This window comes from Rattus rattus, chromosome 12 (assembly GCF_011064425.1).
Source record: "Rattus rattus isolate New Zealand chromosome 12, Rrattus_CSIRO_v1, whole genome shotgun sequence".
NCBI classification, from domain to species: domain Eukaryota; kingdom Metazoa; phylum Chordata; class Mammalia; order Rodentia; family Muridae; genus Rattus; species Rattus rattus.
This window is the reverse complement of record NC_046165.1, coordinates 49,574,479-49,592,791: the sequence shown is the minus strand read 5'-3', so window position 1 is coordinate 49,592,791 and position 18,313 is coordinate 49,574,479. Positions and strand designations below refer to the sequence as shown.

The 18,313-nt window shown below is 45.2% G+C and overlaps 1 protein-coding gene across 2 annotated transcripts in view; it reads right to left on the bottom strand.

The window, feature by feature from the left end:
* Lrch1 (leucine rich repeats and calponin homology domain containing 1) overlaps positions 1-18,313 on the bottom strand; it is a 177,038-nt gene that overhangs the window by 33,733 nt on the left and 124,992 nt on the right. For both annotated transcript variants that reach the window (XM_032918278.1, XM_032918279.1), the window contains exons 8-13: positions 17,492-17,597; positions 15,062-15,177; positions 10,718-10,785; positions 8,674-8,760; positions 7,565-7,654; positions 7,439-7,475 (exon numbers count right to left, since the gene is read on the bottom strand). In XM_032918278.1, coding sequence (XP_032774169.1) covers positions 7,439-7,475; positions 7,565-7,654; positions 8,674-8,760; positions 10,718-10,785; positions 15,062-15,177; positions 17,492-17,597 — 504 coding nt within the window. The remainder of the gene's footprint in view (positions 1-7,438; positions 7,476-7,564; positions 7,655-8,673; positions 8,761-10,717; positions 10,786-15,061; positions 15,178-17,491; positions 17,598-18,313) is intronic.

Sequence of the window (18,313 nt, the reverse complement as noted above, 5' to 3'; positions counted from 1 at the left end):
GTCTGCTGGCTCCCTTCTCTGGTTTAATTACGGGTTTTTTAGAAACGGCCCAAACCAGTAGTTCCAAAATATACAGAAGCTTTCAGTAAGCCTGTCCCATGTAACCTTGAAAATCCTCCTTTATGGGATCAGTTTGTTATCAGTTTGCATAGGCAGTCATTGGGTAAGAGAGATGCTAAGAAAGCACTGTGTGTGCACTCTTAATAAATAAAAAGTTTGGGGATAGGTAACAAACACCTTCGTCCGTGCCACCAGGAAAGTGTAAAGCGAGATGTCCACTGTGTGCATTTAAAATAAAATGTCATCCATGTCCCTACCCAATTAACAGGCCTTTGTAGAACTGCCAACAGGTGGCCCTGGGCTTACTCTCTAAGGCCTTCTACCAATTTCCCCCATTGTTCTCCCAAGCTCCTCTCTTCAGTGCTATTTACCTACGAGCAGGTGGGGTACATCCTCATTGTGTGGACACCATGGTACATAACTTCATGGGGCCTGTCTTCTAAAGTACGTTTAAGGCAGGTCACATGACATGCAGGCAGACCCCTCTACAACCCTTGCCTCACCTCTCAGCTGTAACACAATATACCCAATCCTCCCTAGGTACCCTTTCTCCCCTGCAAAAAGTCCATACCCAAGGAGGCCACCAACTAAGCTGTCCTCATGCCTTGTTATACACTCTATCCTTCCTGGAAGAACACAGCAGACAGACTCAGGGTGCAAACCACAGCACAGTCTCTTGGAATGTTTCCAGTACCAACATCTTTTATTCACTCAACAATTTTGCTACTTCATAGGACTCACGCTCTGTCCTCCAAAACAAAAAAGCCACTCCCTGCATAAGTGGACAACAAAAGGTGGCAAAGTGACAGTGTGGTGGAAGGGAGTGTAGATGTACAACCCAGTAACAAGCGAGACCACAGACGCAGGACCAGGGGGCCTAAAGAAGCCACAACCTACTTCCTTTTCCTTCATCTCATGACTTCCTTTCTGCGTCAGTCTAGCTGTCTGTCCCTTCCTCTTGGAAGCCTGTCAGAGGCCCAAAAGCTGCCTTAGAGGGGAGGCAAGAAAGCCTCATGCAGGCATGACTACTCACCAAGGCAACAGAAGACAAGTTTCCAGCATTCTAACCTAAAGAGAGCTCTGGGAGCCAGAGAGGGGTTCTGGAACCTTGGCCCTGGCAGCTTTGCTTCCTTCCCTGTGCTCTGGCCATCTTGGAAACAGGGAAGTTTGGTTTTGCCACAGGGTCTCACTATGTAGTCGAGGTTCACCTCGAAACTGGAATCCTCCTGCCTCAAAGGCAGAATTATAGGCACGTACCACCATCAACAGCCACGCAGGCTGCCCCTGCCTCGGCCTAGCCCAAACAGGAAGTTGAAGTGTGTGCAGCTACTGCTTACTGGCATCTGTGTAGGATGCCAGGCAAAAATCAGACGCAGACTGAATGGTGAACTAAGTTCTGTCTATGTTTAGTACATACCCAGTCCCTTCTAGCCTTTCCAAACTCTTTCCACATTCTTGCAGGCGCTGCTCACGTACGAACTTAAGTATGTTGGCTTCTTGCCTTCTGCCAAGACAAGCTTTAAGGGAAGGCTTCAAGCCATCAGCTCTCACTGAGGTCGGGGTGTGACAAACTGAATACAGAAAGGCAACAGAGTGTGATGGAATAGTAGGCCTACCCGTTACCATGGTAACGAGTCAGCCAGTCTCAACTGTGAGATCATGCCCTGCATCCATGAACCAGTCATGCTAACTCCTACATTTCCCAACAGTCATCTGGAATATATGCCGCCAAGAGAAGGACCTTTGTGGTCCTCATGGCTTCCTGAGTGACACACAAGCAACCCCCAGAGCAGACATATGGAGGAGATGGAGATAGAAAGGCCTGGGGTCCTGAAGGTTTGACTTGGAGAGGTTCTGCTTTATCCTGGTGTAAAAGGTCTCACCCAGCCCTGGCCGGCCTCAAACTTGTAACCAAAGCTACCATTGTACTCCTCATCCTCCTAACTCTGCCTCCTGCTGCTCCAAGGGGATGCTGCCATGCCATTTATTGAATGCTTTCAGTAAAAACGTTCAATAAATTACTTAGGATTATAACTATAAAGTAGGCATTACTTTAAATGATGTTTGCCTCACTGTAAACCCACTAGCGGTAGGCTAGGCAAACAACAGTGCTCACTATGGTAGGCAGACTCAATGCATTTTCACATTAATGTATTTTACAGCAATGGTTTCCTGGGAACAGAAACCCATTATAAATCAAGAAGCACCTGTGTTGATAAGGCCTATAAAACACGAAGCACCAAACCTGGCACCCAGCACGGCGTCCCTCTCCCCCTACCCATTAAAAATAAGCACCATGTTTCAACTGTGTCCTGGAGATGCAGTGGAACTAATTTTTGTCTGGGAATCTTGTGTCCTCCTCACCCTGAAGTCATGTGGCAGGACAGCCATAGGGAGCTGAAACATCTCTTCACAGACTTCTCACTGGTCATGGGGGAACAATGTAATAACCATAATACAGCAATAAAATGGGGTCAGATAACAACGGAGTGTTTGAACTAATACAAGCAACGGGGGAGAGGAGGACACAAGCCTCCAAATCCGAGGGCCTGGGAAGAGCACAGGACAGCGCCAAAGCAATATCCAAAATAGTAATGCAGACTCTCAATCGAGAGGAAACGTCAGACAAACACCAAAGGAAGGATGTGCCACAAGAAAAGGAAAGGGCTGGGTGCTGGAAATGCAGCTCACTTGATAGAACAGGATCCTACCTAGTACACGCAAGGTGCTGGGTTCAATCCCCAGTGCCGCATAAACCGGATGTGGTGGAGCACACCTACAATTCCTCCCAGGTGGAGGCGGAACGAACAGGAGCTCACGATTGCCACCTACTACAGAGCAAGTTCAAAGCCAGCCTGGGCTACATTAGACCCTGTCTCCAAAAGATAAGACCTGGCAGGGGCTGTGGTGGCACACGCCTATAATCCCAGGATTTGGGAGGTATGAGAAGGTTTGAGGTTATCTTCTGAACCACGCGGAGTTCCAGAGCAGCCTGGGCTACAAGAGATACTGTTTCAAAACAGCAGAAAAGAAATGGCCCGCATTCTCCACAGTTTCAGTGCCATCAAGTCACCATCCTCGGAAATGCTGCAAAGCAAAGGAAACAACAAAGAGACCAGAGAGATTCCATAACCAAATGTGAAGCCTGTTTGTACACGGTGTGACTGAAATGCAGAGCTGTAAGGAGAGCGACTGCCAGCTACTGCAAAGACGGAGAGACCAAATACCACAGCTAGCGTGAATAAACATCCACACAGGTTGAATCTCCCTGCCAGAAAGGCAAAGGGCTGGGACTGTTAGGACGTGTCCTAATCATCTGCAAATGTGTAGGAGGAGCTTAGAAACAGGCTCTGAATCTAAACAATTTACCTTCCTTTCAAATATGCCTTATACACACGGTCTGAGGGGACTTTATTTTCTGTTTTCAAGCCCACCTGTGTTTTAACTGTGGCCTGTCTCATGAGAGCAAGTGTGAAACTATATGTGTGGTGTTCTATTACTGCTAAAGGCACTCCCCGGGTTTGTAACATCTTGTATGTGCATACTAAGGATAGTTAGCCCATAACTGCAAAGTGAAAGATTATAATATTTTCATAACTTTGATAGGGCCCTGTAATTTATTTCTCTATTCTTTTAAAGTTAAAAAATATTTCTAAATGTGCAACTTTTTTTAAAAAAAAAAAAAAAGAAGAGAGTCTACAGGAGAGGCTAGAGTGGCTAAGAGCATTTGCTCTTTTAGGCGACCTGGGTTCAACTCCCAGTACCTACAAGCCAACAGCTATCTATAACTCAAGTATTTAACTCCAGGGGATGTGACACCTCTTCTGACCTCATACATGTATATGCATGTACGTGGAACATACACATGAGCAAAGCAAAACATTCATACACACTAACATAATGTTAAAAAAAAAAAAAGCTAGTCTACACAGAAACAAATATTCTCAAACAGGAAGCATACGGAAACCATTACAGGGCATCCTGCAAATACGTCTCCTGATGCTCAACTCTGGTTTGTTTGCTGACAAGTCCATCCAGGGCAGAGGGGACACTGATCCTGTCTGAAGATCACACAGGTGACAGAAAGACGCAGAAGAACAACAGCTGGCATTTACATGCCCAGTGCTGTGAGGTTTCTCCTCAATCATCTCACTGGAGCTGTACAACAGCTATTACTGGACTGAAATTTACTAAAACTAAAAGTGAAGTTTAGAGAGGTTAATTAAGTTGGACGGAGTTAGCAATTCAGTCAGGGCAGCCACGTGACATAACTACCAGTCCCTGCCCATAGCAATGCAGTCACAACCTCTGCAAACCTGGCTTCCCCTTTATGTTTCTTATTTTCCTCATTTACACAGACATGATGAGTGTAAAGCTGCTTTATTACTTCACAGTACATGAGCTGTCAGATCTGGTACGTTTGCTGGTTTGTAGGGAATCTCAGTATCTCAATGGGCCATTTTAAGCCCACTCACTGGGAGGAATGAATTAGACTGGAATAGGCTGTGTAATGGGTGGTTTGAGTAGAATGACCCTCATAGGCTCGAAAACTCAAATACTTCATCCCAACTTAGTGGAATTGTTTGGGAAGGATTCAGAGGTGTGGCTTCATTAGAAGGGGTGTGTCTGTGGAAGCAGGCTTTGTGGTTTCAAAAGCGCACTCCATTCCCACTAGTTAGCTTCTCTGTCTCCTGCCTGTGAACTGAGTTATAAGCTTTCATCTACGGCTCCAGCACCATGACTGCCTGTCTGCTGCCTCGTTCTCTACCATGATAGTCACCATGACCGCCTGTCTGCTGCCACATTCTCTACCATGATAGCCATGCACTCTCATCCTCTGGAACCATGGGCAGCAAATGAAACATTTTCTTTGTAAGTTGCCTTGGTCATGGTATTTCGTCACAGCAATGGAAAAGTAGCCAGAAGTTGGTACCAGAAAGGGGTCTATGGCTGTGACAAGCCAGACCATGCTGTTTGTCAGAGGAATGTAGAAGGTTTTGGGACTTTGAACTAGGAAAGCATGGCTTAACAGGGTCATCATCCTAGTAGGAGCCTGGAAGACAGAAGTGTGGAGAGCAGGGGGACTCTAAAGGCCAAGCCCTGGTGGTTTCAGAGGAGAACAGTATTGACAACTGGGCTATAGACCGTTTTTTTGATATTTTGGCAAAGAATATGGCTGCATTTTGCTCTTATCCTAAGAATCTGCCTGAGGCTGACTGAAAGGTGTGGGGCTAATTTCACTGGCCAAGGATGTCTGAAGATAGATTCATATTTACTGGGCTGTGTAGTTATTAGTAATGACTCTTATGAAACTCTACAGTGAAAAATAGGAAGGACAAGAAGAAATACAACATGTACAGTTTGAGAAGAAAAAAGGTGCCAGGAAATTTAACACGAGAGCCCAGGCTTGTGCTGAAAGAGATAAAAAGATGCTCAATGCCAAATGGAACAAGCGGGGTGGTGTGCTTGGTTCAAGACCCTATCCAGCTACACTGCACAGTCCGGAAGAGGTCTCAGAGATTTCCTGGCCCTAAAAAAGCAAGAAATCAAGTGTATATAAATTTAATTCAAGGAGGGAGCCAGGCTCCATCCAAAGCAGCAAGCTGAATTTGGCAGCATCAGTCGTGTGGCCTGGCTTTAGAGTCCTGATGGACATAGGAATAAAGGGGTTGTGGGATCTTCCTCCATGGTTAAGGGGAGCCACTGAGGTCAGGCATATGAGGAGTTCCTGTATGAAAGCCTTAATGGGTCACTGTATGCGTGAAGCCATGAAAGGGCGGCCTGGATCATATTGGAAACCCCAGCACAATGGACTGGCCAGCAGAGCCAGGGCCTGTCTGCCAGAGATCGCTTCACACAGGAAATGGAACCAGCCCAAGCTACAAGTGTGTGGCAGTCAAGACAGACGGAAGGGCAGAGCCATCTAAGTTCTTCCACATCAGATACGGAATTACATGGGTTGGAGTTTGCCCTGCTGAGAGTTTTGTTTTCCCCTGTTTTGGTTTTTCCCTTTCAGAATAGCCATGTATATTCTGTAACACTGTAGGTTTGAACTATGTAATTTGCTTTTTCTTTTAAAGGGGGTTACAGTGAAGAGACTGCCTCACATCTCAAGAGAAACTTTGAAACTATGTTCAGACTGTGAAAGACTATGGAGACTTGAAGTTAGACTAAATGCATTTTACATTTTATGACCATAAGCCTATGGAGTCCAAAGAGTAAAATACGATGGTTTGAATCAGAATACCCCTCACAGGCTCAAAGATTTAAATGCTTGGTCCCCAGTTGGCAAGGAATAAGAGGTGTGGTCTTGTAGGAGGAGGGAAGTCAATGGAGGCAGGCTTGGAGGTTTCAAAAGCCCATGTCATTCCCAGCCAGCATACACCTGACCCCCATGTCTGTGTGTGTGTGTCTGTCTGTCTGTCTGTGTTTCTGTATCCTGTTTGTGGATTAAGAAGTAAGCTCTCAGCTACTATTCCAGCACCATACCTGCCCACCTACCTGTTGCCATGAGTCCTGCCCTGACATTCACAAACTCTAAAGCTCTGGAGACCCAAATCAAACAATTTTATATGCCCTGATCATGGTGTTTTGTCACAGCGACAGACAAGTAATTAGAACAGCTGATTCCTAACTACTACCCCAAACCTTAACTTTCCACAACTGGGATGAACTTTCTCTAGGATCATTCCTAGTTTTGTGTCAAAAACATTTTCTCTACTGCCACCCAAATTTCATTCCATTTAACTCTAACTTACCCTGTGCCCAAATATTCCCACCAGCTTCTCGTTACAGTATTCTCTTGTCTCTCCGTATGGACCTATGCATACTCTACTCCCACTCTTTGTTGAGTCAGAATCTCTGGTTGTCGCTGGGGCTTTTCAATTCAGCTAAGCTGGCCAGCCAACGAGCCCCAGACAGGCTGCTGTGAGCCCCCTGCAGCACCGAATCACAGGCACGGGCTGCAGTGCCAAGGATCTGAACTCAGGTCTCCACGCTTGCATGGCCATCTAGCTCCCCAACTCCCTAGATGTTCTTTTAATCTTCCCTAATATTCTCAATTCGTTTGACGGCGTCCTTCAGGTCCTTCATTTAACTAGACTTCTTTCTCAACTCTAACGTCTACATCCAATGGCCTCCTTCCGTTTGGGAGCCAGACCTGGTTTTCCATGTACTGCAGTGGCCACTGCCTGACAGAAAGAGCCTGTTTTGGCAAACCGTCTTAGAGACTCTAACCAAAAAAGCCAACTCTCATCTTTGCAGGAAGGCGGGGGACAATAGTCAACAAGAGTTAGAGAACCAGGAAAGGTTGCAAACTCTGTCATGAACAAATACCACTGCTTTCCTCCCCCAAGGCAACACCACGCTCTGTCCTTACCTCACGCTCTGGAGACCTCTCGAGCTGCAACTGACCACTGTAGGAAAGTGGAAAAAGAGACAGCAGATTTTGGAACATGATCAATTTCAAAAGAGGAAATATACTGAATTTAAAAAGCGAACATACTTGAGTGAAGAATCAGGGAATTCTAAGACTTCTGCTGAGCACATGGGGTACAGATTCAAAATACTTCTCTCTGTAATGTCTGTGGTTAGACTAAAGAAGAGGAAGAACAGACAGGAGTAAAACCATTAAACTTCTGATTTATTCTTTAGGCTCCAGGCAGTTCAAACACTTAACTGACAAGCAAAGCTTGTCTTTGGGATTAAGAGAAAAATTTTCCAAACACATGTGGCTCTCCCAACACAATACCGGGGTTTTTTGTTTGTTTGTTTTGTTTTTTAACTGAACTCCGACTTATGAACTAAAGACCATGGTAATGTCTGATGAAGTCGTTATTGTCAAGGGTCACAAATAACTAAACTTATCTAGGACATCACATATTTACAGAATCAAGCCAAGCTGCTAAAGTAACACTACAACACTGACGACATTTTAGGCTTGACCGCAAAGTCTTTCCGATTTAGACTGCTATATTTAAAAACTAACAATTCACTGGCTCACAAGAATATTACAAGAAAAATTAAACTTGTCAAACTTATTGTAGTTATTTTAAAATAAAAGAACAGGTACAGGAAGAAGCCAACATAGTGAAAAAGAAAGTGTCCAACAGAAAGTGATTTTAGCATGGCCGTTGACAAGGTGACGTGACAGTCAAGTATCACTTGGGATCTGTTGGAAGTTCTTGTACAGTGCCTGTTCCGGACAGGGTCCAATTCAAATTTAAAAAGGAAGCTACAGCCCAAGTCTTTAGAAACATAATGACTGATTATTGTACATCTGGCACTACCAGAAATAAATACAAGTTGTAAATGTCCATTATTTAGTAGGGTTTTCCTCCTATGTTCATACATCAGTAGAAACTCTCTGCACTTCTACCATATTTCTGTTTTTCATAAATGAAGCCAGCCGTGCCATGTGAATGCCAGGAGAGGTTAGGACCGGGAAATTTGAATCTTTTACTTTGGATCTTGGGGAGTAGGTAACTAAAGGACTGCACTGTTAGTGGTTCCATCCAGACCAAGTCCGGTATAAATGTTTTACACGGTGACTTAATGTGCTCAGTAAGTCAGTGCCTTCATTTACACGCCAGACCCAGGAACACACACGCATACCCGTTGGGACCCTGCAGCAAATCTTCTGCCTCTCTCAGCTGCTCGATCATCACTATATCCAAATCCTGGTCTTTGGATGAATTTAGTCTGTAACATAAAGTGTGAGTGCAGAATGATTACTAAGACATCGTAAGCTCATCCTTGCAAAACCCCATCAAATTCTAAAAAGGACTCTGAGAAACCCAGTATGGATGAAGACAAGCAACAGGTGCGGGTGGGTCCTAGAGAGGTGGGAGAAGGCCCTGGGCAGGGAAAGCTCAGCTCATCTCCAGCTTCCCGGGCTTCTTCTTGTTTCCATGGCCAGTCAGACAACAGACAAGGCCTTTGGGTCTTCCTGTAAGAGCTCCCCAGAGCTCCCCAGACTGGGGCTGTATGCGTCCCCAGAGCTTCCAACTCTGGTTCCACCAGCACAGCTGAGCGTTATTACTTGTACGATGTGGGGCTCAGTGTGTGAGAGTAGCTGTCAGGCCTGATTCTTTAATGCAGGAAAATCAACTGTGCAGCTTATGAAACAAACCAAGCCCAGGCAAGTCCAGTCTCGAGGAACGAAAGGCCCTCTAGAAAGCTCCTCGATGATCCTGACTTTAGAGTCAGGGTTGAGAAGAGATGTGAAACTGATAATGGGGTTTCCAAAGATTTATCTGGCCTCAGTTTCTTCCCTTGTGATTCTACGATGCTACACTGACTCAGGCCTCCTTGGCCTCTCAGAAGTGTATCCAACTAGCAGCTGGTAAGATAGAGTGATACAGAGGGACTTCCCAGCAAGGGAAATTTGATCACAGTTGGCTACTCTTCTTGCCACACAATGTAGGCCAATGAATTCCTACTAGTAGAGAACATTTTTAAGAATTTGACCAGTCCTTTTAAGGAAAAAAATAATGCCTACGAAGTATAGTGTTAGTTTGTCAAGACCTACATACATCACACACCACAGACAGCCAAAACCTATGAACTAAACATCTACCCAATGCTACAGGTTCCAAGTCAACTTCATACAAGAGGTCCATTTTCTGTCAAGACAGTCATCTGTCCCCTTGGATATCTTGTCAACTAAATCTTTATATATAGTAGAGCAAAAAAAAAAAAAAAAAAAAAAAAAAAAGTATTCACTTGGTACATGATTCCTCAGGGTCAAGGGTTAGCCTTCTGTGGCCTTGGAGAGAGACACATCACCAGTCTAGGCCCCAAATTCAACATCTGCAATATGGCAGACAACAGAGCTTATAGGACTGCTACAAAGATTAGCTGGGCTGCTGCCCAGGAAATGAAACAGTGCCGGGCACACAGAATTTAATGTACTAGTTATGACAGTTATCAGATTGGCAAGCAGGACACTGGAGAAATGCTTTTCAAAGATTTGAACCAGAAGACCATGGTTGAAGGGACCGGCTCTCCAGACACTAGGTCTGGCTATTGGCTTCTTCAAGGAAAATGGAAGGAAGGTAGAAGATGTTTTCACTGTTACGTTTTTATTGACAGTCTCAAGTAAAACTCAAGGCTAATGAAGAAGTAGAGTCTTCTGATGTGCTCTGGTTGGAATATACATCCCAAACTTTATGTGTAGAAAACTCAATGCCTAAGAGAGCAGTGTTAGGCACAGGACCTTGAGCAGGGAATCTAGGATTCCACATCCCCAAGAAAACAATGGGTGCCACTGTTACAGGAGATACCTCCTTATCCACAGGAGCTCAGCCCTGTCTCCACCTCAAATATTCTCTCTTCCCATGGGGCAGCTTCTGCTGTATTGTGATAGACCGAGAAGCTCTCACTAGACACTCGATCCTGAACTTCTAAGCCAGTAACTATAATCCAAATAACCCTTTACTGGCTATGTTCTTACCAGTCTATGTGGGTAGCACATATGAAGAGAGACTGTATGCCCTAATACTGTAACAAGAGTCATAGGAAAACTGGCAACTTCTTATCTGTCTGACTGGGGGAGATTCTAGGCTTGCCCAAAGAAAAGTGGATCAAAAGCTATCAGGACATGACTGCCAGAGCATCTGAAAGGGAAGATGGCCCATGACCCAGCTCTGGCACTCACAGTTCTTCCGTCTGCCAGTGAGCATCCTCTTCTATCCGCAATAGCTCTTCACAGTCTTCTGCCTGGTCCTATGGACAGAACGCGTGGGCTGGTCAATGAAGAGTTAAAACTGGTCCCAGTCCATATCCACAGCAGTGTAATTCACAAGAGCCGAAAGCCAGCTGTTCACTGACATGTAAGCTAAAGATATATAATGGAATATTCTTCACATGGAGGACATAATTACACTATACAGAAAACCCTGAGTATGAAATAACACACACACACACACACACACACACACACACACACACACACACAGGCACGCACGCGCGCGCACACACATTGCATGATTCTACACCTGTGAGGTACTTAGAGTAGTGAAACTTATTGAGAAGGAAAGCAGAGCAGTAATTGCCAGAGAGGGGAGGCACGGTGGGAAGATTTAATTGTCAGAGAGAGGAGGGGGGAAGATTTAACTGGTAAATGGTCTCGGTTCAGAAGGATGAAAAAGGCTTTAGTGGAACAGAACAGTGTTAATAATATATAGTTAACACAAACTACAGTGAGCATCTGAAATGTGGCTGAAGCGATCGTTGTGGTGGTGGATGGGTGGATTTGTACTTCAGCATTTGGGAGGGCAAGGAAGGCAGATGGACCATGTGTTCAAGGACAGCCTGCGCTACCTACCAAGACCTTGCCTCAAAAAATTTTACAGATAAAAAATTTCCTAATTTATATGTATTTTACCACAATTAAAACATAAAATTAATAATAACAATAACAATGACAATGACAACAACAACAACAACAATAATAATAATACAACCAAGCTGGCTTAGGATTACAACTTTCATTAGACAGAAGCAGTATAAAGTCTACCTGAATGCCTTATTTAATTCAACTTGCTGGTATTTAACAACAGGAATGCCCTGCACTGAGTCCAGTAGTTTCACGTGAACAAAGTCAGCGGACACTAAAATGTTCTCACTGAGCCTCCCACACCGAAGCTCTCCAGAGATGCTGCACTGAGAGTAAATCCTTGGAAAGCTGTGTCCACTATGGGCCTTCCCCATGTTTCCTTGGACTTTCTCCTCAGTCAGGGAAAATGTCCAGGCTGAGCCTACACTGACAGAGGGCCACCCTGAGCGGGTGCATTTCCCTGCCAGGGAAAGAACATCAGACTGTGGGGTACAGGGCATATCTCCATTGGTTCTGATGTCTCTTTAGGATGAAACTTTCCCCAGAAGGGTGCTCAAAAAAAAAAAAAAACCACTCAGACCTCAACTGTCTAGACTGTACTTTCAGTGCACAACAAGTAAACATGTAAAGGAACTGTGTGTCATTCTGCAAGTGACAGTGAAGCTCATGAAATCAGACTTCCAGGTGACACTTCCAAAGCTACGTCCCCCAGTTCTTCTAGGCTTTCACTAGCGAAGGCAAGGGGGTTGTCTTCTGATTTTAGCTCCAGAATGAAAAGTCAACAAAACAAGCAGTTGTTCTTCAGAACACAGAACAGTCTAACATTAGCCTGCTACCCTTGTTTTGCAAATTAGGCAGCCTGCTCAGGCAGATTCACCTGCCGTGTACAAAGCAGTGCTTGGGGTACTTGTAAGTAACACACACGCTCACATACACGAACACACACACACACACGCGCGCATAAATACACACATACATACACATGTACACATACACGCATGTATAAACACAGATATACACATATACACAGACACACAGACACCTCACATATACATACATACACTCATACAACTCACACACATTCACATACACACACACATACATGCACACACACATGCATAAACACACACATACATATACACAACTCACATGTACACACATAAACACACATGCATAAACACATACTCACATAAAACTTATATATACACACACATACATACAACATACATACTCACATATAAACACACTCAGATACAAGTCACATACACATGCATAAGCGCGCTTGCGCGCGCGCGCGCACACACACACACACACACACACACACACGCAGTGATGAACAATCAGAAGCAGAGCCCAGGAGAGGCAGGATAAGGAACAGTCTGCCTCTGGCTCCAACTGTCATGGTGGACCTAAGCAAGCATTGCTGTTGGTCCACTTAGTGTAATTTTCATATTTTTGTGCCTTCAAAAAATTATCCCACGGTTCTAAGTGGGACCTGAAATGTAACGCTGAGATGCTGACTAATCTCCCTAGACAACTTCCCAAGACGATTGCAAAGTACCCCATAAAGAAACGGCAGGTAGGTATGTAGTTTTACAGGTGTGCCTCATTGTGTTAGTGAACTCAGTGTTAATGAACCAATAGCACGCCGCCATACATAAGGGTACACTGCGAGTGCTGCTGTAGCCATCTGAGGCCCGCAAGCACACAATGAGGAAATTCTGTCACAGCAGATTTCTCGGACCCTAGCTCTGTCATTGAAGCTTGGCTGACCTGACACTGAGTCAGGTGTCTCTAAAAAGAACACACATGAAACAAGGCTTTGTCTTGACTGACAAAAAGGTGAGCAAAGGAATCGAACTTTGTATTTTCTCTTGAGTAGACTAGCTCTGTATTGAATAACGCAACACACGTAGTGGTTTCAAACATTACAACTACTATGAGTGATTTAAAAAAACAGGCCACAGTAACAGACGCACGAGAGGCCAACTGAGTAGATAAGGCAGGATTATACAAAACACAGAGCTTTTGATGGCCAATGTGCTGGGCAGCCTGGCACACTCACAGGTCACAAGATAGGAGTCAAGCCGGACACATGGTTGCTCCTTGAGTATCTGCCCTCAGGATGCACCCTCCGCATGAGCCATTTCCCAGGGTGCTTGGCATCCCCGAACTCTCTGAATCCAGGGGACACTGTGCTTTACTAATTACTTTGAGATTTCCTTTGGGAGTTGAACTGGAGCTTGTCTCTTCCAAAGACATTGTTTTCAAGTGTTCTATGTTTAGTCTCAACTTAAGAGAGATTCTTGATGAAATGAAGACAAATCATTTTTCCATGTTCCAATGACTGACCTGTCGCACAAAGTGACAGACAGGCGTCAAGTGTGGGAGAACCTTGTGGGAATGACCTGAGAGTAACAGAAGCACATTTGTGCCCTGAGAGAAGAGCTGGTGGCAGAATGTAGACTGTGTGCACGTATGCTATGTCCACATGTTATGTGCACACATGTATGTTCGGGGACCGTGTTGGCTGAGGAGCTTGAGTGGGCAGTTGCAACCGTCTCAGACATGATGAACTCAGCCAAAGCAATGTCGTTGGAGGTACCAGATGAAGGAAAGCACTGAAGCTGAAAAGCTAGCATACCATAAAGACTACGTGTTTTACGTATTTCCTTCTGTGTATGTCTGTAATTGTTTCAGACCGTCACATTGCACAAACTAAGTCAGGTTCATCACGGAACTGCCAAGTTCATTATTTCAGTCTCCAGGGCAAGAAGGCTACAGCACACTACAGCCTCAAGCAGTACAAAAGAAGGTCAGCTTGTTTCCCACCCGGTGACAAGAGGGTGTGTGTGTGTGTGTGTGTGTGTGTGTGTGTGTGTGTGTGTGTGTGTACATGCACGCATGTGTGTGTGATTCCTGGGAATGCTGGTTAGCATGGGTGAAGGCATCAAGGAATCATCAGAAAACATGGATGAGGGGCTGCCGCAATGGCTCAGTAGGTCAAGGTGCCTGCTGCCAAGCCTGACGATCCAAGTTCAATCCCTGGGATCCACATGGTGGGGGAGAGAGCCATCTTGTCGGCCCAGCACACTGAAACTTTTCGAGTCATACACACTTCTGAGCTACTAGTTTTAGAGCATTTTGGGATTCAGATTTTTAGATCAGGGATTCTTGTTCTGTAATGTCTATATGAACATTCCAAAATCAGAAAAGTCCAGCAATCTAGGATGTTTTCTGATTTAAGGATGGTGGATTAAAAACACACAGCCTTGGCTCTCGAGCTAAGCATTCACAGAAACCATCTAGGCATTCGCGTAAAACATGCAAATGTAAAACATGGGGAGAATGAAACCATTTTGGAGCTTCCGCAAGTGGCCATTGTCATTCTGGTAAATCAACTGTGAGGGTCAGTGACGCAAGAAGAAGCTAAACGATTCCTAATCAGAAAACAAAAATCACTTATGAGCAGACAGTCCAGAACAGACATGGTGGGGCCAGTTCTCAATGTTGGGGGTGGGCGGGGAGGATCAAGCTTTGAGAGGACGTGCTGAAGGCTTTAAGAGCAAACAGTAGGCTGGACTGACACGTCCAGCTGAAATCTTTGGATCTGAACGCTGAGGTCCCAAGCAGAGGAAAATGAGTTGAGTTGCAAAACCTTGCCTTAATATAGTTCATAAGTTCGCAGTGTAGAACATCTGCACGGCCAGCAAACTGCTCTCTTTCTTGTCCTGAGCTGCCACTGTCACCCAAAAGGGAAGGTGTCGGCTGAAAGTCTCCTGTCAGGAAAATGCAGAGAAAGCAAGAAAGTGTGACTTCAGGGTCAGAAGCACGACGCACACACAGCTCCCCAAACACACAACCAAACCCTCCCTCACCTGCTGCAGAGGCCCTGAGCAACCCGCGTAAGGGGGAATTAAACATGGAGGAAGAGAGAGAAACCGAAAACAAACAGAAGACTCCAAACTGAGAATTAAAAGTCAAGGCTTCTTCGTAGCTTTTGCTCCCCGATGAAAGAAACAAAATGCCCTCTCATGCTTTTAAAGGGTTGAGAAAATTATAAAAACCACTTTTGTGTTTTTAGAAATGTGTGGCTAACTATTACACATTCTAAGGTCAATTCTAATGAGCACTGTCACCTAGAAATCATTGTGCCATTTAGATAGGTACCTGCGTATACACTGTAGGGGTTAAATTACTTCTGTCCATAAGCAACCAATAACCATAAGAAAGAGAAGACCAGCCAAGAGCCTCAGATCCTCTGGGCAGTAGAAATTACGCAAGAACGGCCTTGCAGAAGCCAGAGCATGCTGGGGCAGGACTCAGCTGTCCCAGCAGGCAGAAGGCAGAAAAGGGGACAGCACAGAGGACTCTCCTGACCGAAGAATAAATAGGAGAAAGCAGAGTCCTTTAAATAGTGACTGCAAGATGTCGAGGGGTACAGCTTTGTTACAAGTCTCTGTGATGGAACGCGTGAGACAAGGGCAGATAACAACACTTAAAAAGTTTTACAAAAGGGAAATTTATCTTAAACATGACCCTGACCTCAACAATCCATATTGTTAAAAAAGATTATATGAATTTGGCATCCACTACATTTGTTGTTGTTGTTGTTGTTGTTGTTGTTGTAAGAATTCAGTTATATTTTGGGGTTTGGTTTCCATCACAATCTCTATGTTTAACGCTTCCCTCAAGCTCTAAAATTTAAAAATCTAAATTTAAGAGTCAAGTGTGCTGATACTCTCCTACAACCCCAGTACTTGGGAGGCTGAGGCAGGAGGATAGAAAGTTCCAAGCCAATCTGAGCTCCATAGGAAGACCTTGTTTTAAACAAACGAAATAAAATACAAGTATCCCAAAGAGATACTGGTGAAAGAGAACATGGAAGTGTGTGAGCAGCCTTAAATTAGCTCTCTAATCATTGCACAGAACACGCTGGGCCTGGAGACACAGATCAACAGCTAAATGCTGCTCCTGCAGAGGACCTGGGTTCCATAACCAGCACTCACATGGCGGCTCACAACCATCTGTAACTCCAGTCTCAGGGGACCCAGTGCCCTCTTCTGACCTCTGCAGGTACCAGGCCCACTCACGGTGTGCTTACATACGCGCAGGCCAAACGTGTACACACACAAAATCAAACTAATAAACCTAAGGAAAGGACTTTTAAAGGGAACATAGTCACCTGGGAAACGATCTACCATTCATACAGTTCTACATTACTCTCACAGCATTCTCCACTGCGTCACGAATCATGAATGATGAAGTTCAGTGTTTTCTTTCAAAGTCATTGAACAAACAAGATCTATCAGAAACCTACCACAACTTCCGCATGGCGGTAAGGCTGCTATCGAGATTCAGAAGGCATTCAAGCTACAGTTCACTCCATGATTACCAAAGAGTCAAAGAATGAATGCTAGCAAGCCCGAAGGCCAGCTGACCTTACAGGGGATGAGAGAGGCCAGATGGCTTGGTTACAGTCACACCAGATTCCCAAGCCCGTGCCTCAGGTGTGTTAGACATGTCTGTGGGATGAAGTCCATCTTATAAATAATGGGCACTTCTATGCCCGCCTACAACCCCAATCCCCAAGAACCTTCATGCTCCACCCCTCCTGTTTAACCCGTATGGAGGTGAGGCTCGGGGAGTCCATCTAACCAGGATTACTGGAACATCAGTCTCCCAGAGGTCTGCCCTCTACCAACTTCTCACTGAGATCTGGAGATTTTTAGGGCATCTGCTAGAGCTGTCCTACATCTTATCCATCAAATCGACATTTTCTTTTCACAAATGAATTTGAAGAATCTCCTACTGTCTTCAGGATGAGGACGCTACTACGAACTGTAAGGAGCAGAGCTGGCTTGTGAAAGCACAGCTGAGTTATTTCAAATGTCTGAGCCTCGGTTTCCCTAATCTGCACTACAGTCAGGAGAGCCATCTAGACTCGAAATGAAGTCACTCCCTGTGGGCATGACAGCTGGCTCACAGGATGTGTGACATAAAAAGTAACTGCACATCTGTACGTGGTGCCATTAGCCCCGTGTCTAACGAAACCTGCAAACCAAGCACTGCCTGCACGCGTCGCTCTCAGACCTTCAGCGGGGGCGAGTCGATGGCACACATCCTCCTTGGTGGTCTGGTCTTCCTCTGCGATGTTCGACATGGGCACGTTGAGGCTAACCGTGTCCTCATCAGAGGGCTAAAAAGATACAGGGAATCATATGTCACTTAAGGGAGAGGGCCCGTGATGCACATAAAGTGGCATCCCGACCTTACAAACAGCATTCGAGGAAAAGACAGCAGAGATAAATCCTCCCTATACAAATTCAGAAACAGCGACCAATGGCGGGGTCAGGACGGGAGAGTGGCTGTTCGAGGGGGATGGTGGGGATGCACCTGAGACTTTGAGGGCAGCTGCTGAGGCTGCTGTGTGACTGGGAGCTGACATTGTACACACACCTCCACACAGACGCAGAGGCTGACATCTCTGCTAGCTTCTCCCTTCTGAGCTTCTAGCCAGTCAAGGCACTAAAGGGCCGCACAATGCCCAACACAGGGGAATACTTAGAGACATCCTATAGCCCCAAATTATAATCTTACTAGGAGAGGTGCACGGCAGTCTGACAAAGGGCTGATTTACCAAAACTACATGGAGGCTTCGCGTGGCTAGTCATGCAAAGGAGGCAGTCAACCGAGTGTGTATTTAGTAAGATACTAAGGGTCAGTGTCTAGCCTTGATTTGCATTGAGGAACAGCACCAGGCAGGTGACAATGTTACTAGGTATTAGGTATAAAGAAAGGGTGTTCTGTATTACTTATAAAACCAAGGTTCTGGGAAGCAATGGGAGTTAATTCTCTCTGATGTCTACTTCACCATGTTAGCCAACAAAATATATTCAGAAATCTCTAACTCTG